This window comes from Aptenodytes forsteri, unplaced genomic scaffold, assembly GCF_000699145.1.
Source record: "Aptenodytes forsteri isolate BGI_AS27 unplaced genomic scaffold, ASM69914v1 Scaffold616, whole genome shotgun sequence".
In the NCBI taxonomy this organism is placed as follows: domain Eukaryota; kingdom Metazoa; phylum Chordata; class Aves; order Sphenisciformes; family Spheniscidae; genus Aptenodytes; species Aptenodytes forsteri.
In genome coordinates, this window is record NW_008795929.1 from 56,005 (window position 1) to 61,851 (window position 5,847).

The following is a 5,847-nucleotide window of genomic DNA, read 5'->3' on the forward strand; positions in this document are numbered from 1 at the left end:
ATTTCATTTCATTTCATTTCATTTCATTTCATTTCCCCATCCAAGGGTTTCAGGCTACGTTGACACGGCTCTCCTCACCTTCACTTTTCAAGAATGATATCCACACCGTCCTCCTCACGGCGCAGTATCAGACACAAAATCGCTTTCGGTTCAAGGTGAGTTTTTCACCCTGTTAGCGGCAAGATTTTGGCCTGGCTGGCGCACGAGGGAGATGCTGTGGGGTTATAAAGGCGGATTAATTCCCTTTCTCGCCCCATGACTCCCACCAAAATACACCCTTGTACTTCCAAAGAAAAATTTTGACCAGGAGAGGCTTTTTTTGTACCCAGAGGAGCCCAGGCTGAACCCAGCAGGATTTGTGTGTGGAAAATCGCAAATACCTTTAAAAAGATCAGATTTTAACTTACATCCATTTTTTTTACTCCCCTCGTCATTAGAAAACAGTTTTTGGCCAAATACATTCATTTACGTCTCTCTCACAATTGGTTTGGCAGAAAGCTTTAGCACTTCCAAAGCGTTTTGTGTTTTATGGAAAATTCAGCGCTCAGTGTGTAGTAAATATGCCAAAATCCATGGATTTTTGGGGCTGGACAGGACTTCTGTTCTTGTTTGTTTTGTTTTATTGGGTTTTGTTTTCTTTTTTTTTTCTTTTTTTTCTTTTTTCTTTTTTTTTCTTGTTTCGTTTTTCCTTTTTTTCTTTTTTTTTTCCTTTTTATTCTTTTTTTTCTTTCTTTTTTTTTCCTTTTTTTAATTCGCTTGGGGCTGGAGGGTGCCACATGTTTTCCTGCCAAAAATCCAGGAGTCAGGCTGAGTTTGGTTCCACCCAGCCAAGGTAGGACACGTAGAAAGACTGAAAATGAGATGCTGAAGAAGGGCTGGGCCATGCCTACGAACATGGTCATGCAGAATTCTGCCTCCTGCATATTTTCCATGGGAAAAATACCCTCAGATCCAGCAATAATGGGAGATGCCCTCGTATCTACCCAAATAAAGAGGCTGGGTAGGTTTGCAGTCTTAATTTTGCCGTTTATTGATGTTGACCACTTCTTGTTGTGATGCTGTTTTGACAATGGGCGGTTGGGGTTTTTTTTTGCCAAGTCAAATTTGTCTGGTCATGCTGGAAAGTGTTAAAATGAGGCATTAATTTCTAAATCACTTATTTTGTTCTTTAAATGCATTTTGTCCTTTAAACATGCATAGATCACCGATCCTAAAACACAAAGATTTGAAGTCCCCCATGAGCACGTGGGACCTTTCAGTGGACCGGCAGCCTCCAACTTGAAATATAAAGTTGATGTCCAGCAAAATCCCTTTGGCATCAAGGTGACCAGAGCAAGCAACGGAAAAGTTTTGTGAGTAAATTTTGGGCTTTTTATCCATGAAATCGTGATGCCATCTGTTTTCTCTGAAGGTCTGCGTTGCTTTAGGTGCCCTCTTGGGCACGTGAACTGCTGCTTCTCTTCTTTTGATGGATAAGCAGGAGGGAAAGGCTTTTTCCACATACAATTTGGGAGACGGGGAGGTCTGTCTCGTGGGGTTTCGGTTTTGCCACGTTGGCTCTGTGCCCTCTTCTTCCCTTAATCCACAAATTGTGTCACCCATTCATCAGTTACGATGAGAAATCCCTCCCAGCATCACCTTTTACTGCATCTTTCCTTTCTTATTTATGATGCTCCTCCCGAAGGTCTCAGCCCCCAAAATCAGGTTGCGCTCCAAGTGTGTGGTAGGAGACTATTTGGTACCAACTGGTGCTAAGCTGGACTTAGAATATTGTAAGTAAAAATATTCAAAGCGCTTCTATACTGAAGGATTTTAATATCTTTGTTTTCTTAACACCAACACCCCCCCCAAACGAAAGCAAAGCTGGGCTAACAGCCCTGCACTGAGACCCGCGGAAGGCAGAAGCCTCAGGAGTAAATATTTATTAAACAAATTAAAAAGTGATTGCTTAGCTGACTGCTAGCAGGAGTCGGATTGCTATCATCTCTTCAAGTTTAATTAATTAGGATTTACTTTTTTTCCTGTTCTTAGCCTTGTTTGCTTTCTTAAAAGCCTCTCTAAAGACTGATTTACCATTAGCAAGCGCATGAAAGACGGAGTGGGTGCTCAGGACTGATTTAGTTGGCACGTGGAGGGGAGAATAATTTAATTCAGTGGGACCTGTTTGAAATGGCACTCTAGAAGATTGCTTAAATTTTCCTTAGACTTTCATTTAATTTGGAAAAAAAAATAACGTTGCGTTTTATGGTTTCAATTAAAAAAAAAATCACAATTAATAAATTATTATTAAAAACACCCAGTATTTTTACTGCGATGTGTAACATGACTGGTTTTGGCCAAATTATGAGATGCATATGAGAAAATTAGTAGTGGCACATGATGCAAATGCTTTCTTAAATAATGGCTTGGGGTTTTTTTGGGGGGGGGTAGCGACACTAATGGATCCAACCTTCAGCATAAAAATTTTTTATGCACCGTTTCATCGTCTTGCCAGGTTCAATACCACCATCGGCCCGCTGCTGTATGCCGAGCAGTTTTTACAGCTCTCCATCAAACTCCCCAGCAGCAACATCTACGGGGTGGGCGAGCACGTGCATAAGCAATACCAACACGATGTCAACTGGAAAACCTGGCCCATATTCAGCAGGGACACGGCCCCTTCCGGAGTAAGCACTTATTTTATTACATTTTCCTTCTTTTCAGGTAAATTCTGGAATCCAGCCATAGTTGGCACATTAACGATATCCGCTGATTTTTTTTTTTTTGCCTTAAAGAGTTGCCAAGTGTTGCAAAATGTGAGATACCACTGAAAAAAATTCCTGTTGGAATAGCTTTTCCTAAATATTTGGGTTGAATTGGTTGGGTTTTGCTGCAGATCAGCTGATGAACGTTGATATCTGACAGACGTTGTTTTGTGCTGTTTTTTTCCTGCCCGTGCACTGCTGCGTGCAAAATTTGGTAGATAGAGCACTTCTCCTTCCGTGGCGTCGTATCTTAGGAAATAATGCAAAGTTGCCCTTAGCGGCTGTTGCTTTATAAAGCAAAATAGATCTGCCAGCAATTATTTTGTTTCTACATTTTCTGCCTTTTTTTTCCAAGGTGCTTTCTAGGGCATCTGGCTTTCAGAAAGTATAAAAGCTTATTCTTCCGTCTGCAATGAGATGTTTTATCCTGAATCCGCGAGGTTTTGACACTATATTGCTCTGTCACTGCATCAACTTGCAAAATTTGTGATTTAAAATCAGTCATTGCTATTTATACTCCTTTTTCGCTTATTGCTTTTTCTGACTTGGATTCCCACACACGACGTTTTTTTGGGGGGTACTTTGGGGGAAATGGCCGACCAAATGTTATTGCTGTGCTTATTCATAGATTTCAGGCTTGATGAGAAAACGGAAATATTTGCTAGTGTGTGTGTAAGCGCTTGAGAAGGTAATGTTATAAAAACCCACCCAATAGAAAACATTAAATTTCTGGTGTATAATCAGTGCTAGGGAGCAAGAAAAGTAATGTAGGTCATGAAAGAAGGAATAATAAGAACATTTTTACACTTGATTTTATGTAAGTCCCTAAACCAGCTTATTTATAACTATAGAATCTCAACCTCCGTTCAACATCGTTTCTCGTTATTGGAGATAAGAAGGAGACTAAACGAGTGTTAAAACTGAGGCTGTTTAATGCAGCACCGATCCTTGTGCTGCATTTGGAGTAAGTCCTGAAGCCTTTTGCTGAAATAGGAGCGATGTGAACGGGATTTGGGGAGCAGCTCGATGTTTGCAGTTAATTAACGTTCTAGAAGAAGGATCTTTCAAAGCTTTGAGACATGGTCTATGGGCTGCTACGTCTGTTTTGGTTTTTGAACCAAAACCCGGAATTTGCCTCATTATCGGCAACGCATGAAATTGTCACCTTTATTTTCTTTCCATCCCTACTAGAGATGCAACTTATAACCTTCATCTTTTAAATAATGGATATGTGGAGGTTTGAAGATAGTTCTTATCCAAACAGCTCCACTGAAGGTTGGTTTCCCTAAATTTGTGCTTTCAACAGATTTTAAGCAACTTAAAGGCATTCCATAAAAGAGAGAAATAAGAAAAATGAGGTTAGTGTTGGCGATTTTAGTTTTGCTGTTTGTTTCCTTGTGACAAGTTTAACCTCACGTGATGTATTTTTGAGATACCTCAGGGTGCATATAGCTATTGGAGTTTTTTTAATCAGCTTTTCTGATTTCCTTTAAGAACATGGATAACTTATACGGTGTTCAGACTTTCTTCTTGTGTTTGGAAGACAACTCTGGAGCCTCTTTTGGTGTTTTCTTGATGAATAGCAATGCCATGGGTAAGGCATTCTCCATTCTCCCTGACTTCTCCATAAGTATTGCAAAAAAATTTGGGGTATTATTTAAATGATCTGCAATGCCATGGGTAAGAATGCCTTCTTCATAGCTCTAAGTATTGCAAAATATATACATAAGTATTAAAAAAATTTGGGGTATTATTTAAATGATCTGCAATGCCATGGGTAAGAATGCCTTCTTCTCAGCTCTAAGTATTGCAAAATAGAGCTGATGTAGATTTTTTAAAAAATAATCACGTGTCAAATTTTGAATGAAGTTGTCGTAAAATCTGTGACTGCAGCCATTTTTTCAAGCATTTACTCGTGTTTCCTATAGAAGCAGCATTAAGGTTGTATTGCAAGACCAGTGTCATACACCTTGTGCGCATTTTTGTCACGTTTAGGGATGTTTCAGCACAAGATATTAGAATCTGAGCCTAAATTTGTACTGAGCAGCACTTGTAAATACATGCCCTTAATTTCCCTTAGATAAGCGTGTACATATTTGGGTGCTTAGTAAATATTCAAGCGTCTTGAGACTGAAAATTTTATGAGAAGAAGTTGTGCCATTGGATTTCTCTTCTCTTTCTGGACTGTAATTGAATGTAAATACGGATATTTTTAGGAAAAAAAAAAAAGAGCTGAAAACATTCCACTTGCGTTGCAAACTCCAATGGTTTTGGGTTTCCTTGACTATTTTTTGTTCGCTATTTTCTCCTAGACAATTTTTATACCTTTTGTATCGGCATCAAAGTTATTTGAGATTTAGGTAACATCCCAAATTGATTTGTGCATTTTTTGCTCGCAGAGTTCGCCCTGCAGCCGGCGCCGGCTGTCACTTACAGAACAATTGGGGGAATTCTTGATTTTTATGTCTTCTTGGGAGACACCCCCGAGCAAGTGGTGCAGGAGTACGTGAAGGTACGTTGGTGAACCCCAGCCCAAAGGTGGTGGATCCTCCGTCCTTGGAGACACTCAAAGCATGACCACAGACAGTCCTGGGCAAATGGCTCTTGCTCATTTTTTTGACCAAGGGTGGTCTTTGAGTAGATGATATCCAACCTCCATCGTCTTGTGGTTTATGTTGAGAAATTACGCATTGAACAGATTTTTTTTCCTAAGTTTTCTCCCCCTCTATTTCCATGTCTCTTCACTATTTTATTAATCCAAAATTAGAACTCAAGATTTGCCCCTCACCTGTTTACTGTCATCAGGCACTGCTCTCTGGGGTTAGTTGGGGTTAAGGGTGAAACTTAAGCACTGATTTTGCTCAGATTGCTAAATCCATCCGTACACGTGAGCTAAAAGTTTGCCAGCACGGCCGTCTGCTACTGGAGCCTGCAATGGTCTGCGTGCAACAACGCACCGGCGGTCATTCTTTACTTATATGCTAAAATTATAGGGTAGATAACGTGCTTAGCAATTCGTCATGATTTTATGGTAGCAAAGTATCTACACTTCTACATATTCCATTCCATTCCATTCCATTCCATTCCATTCCATTCCATTCCA

At 40.0% G+C, this 5,847-nt stretch overlaps 1 protein-coding gene across 1 annotated transcript in view; it reads left to right on the forward strand.

Moving 5' to 3' along the window:
- LOC103903799 (maltase-glucoamylase, intestinal) overlaps positions 1-5,847 on the forward strand; it is a 46,323-nt gene that overhangs the window by 4,394 nt on the left and 36,082 nt on the right. Inside the window, exons 4-8 of the mRNA XM_019473607.1 lie at positions 46-155; positions 1,201-1,352; positions 2,495-2,666; positions 4,239-4,338; positions 5,144-5,256. Coding sequence (XP_019329152.1) covers positions 46-155; positions 1,201-1,352; positions 2,495-2,666; positions 4,239-4,338; positions 5,144-5,256 — 647 coding nt within the window. The remainder of the gene's footprint in view (positions 1-45; positions 156-1,200; positions 1,353-2,494; positions 2,667-4,238; positions 4,339-5,143; positions 5,257-5,847) is intronic.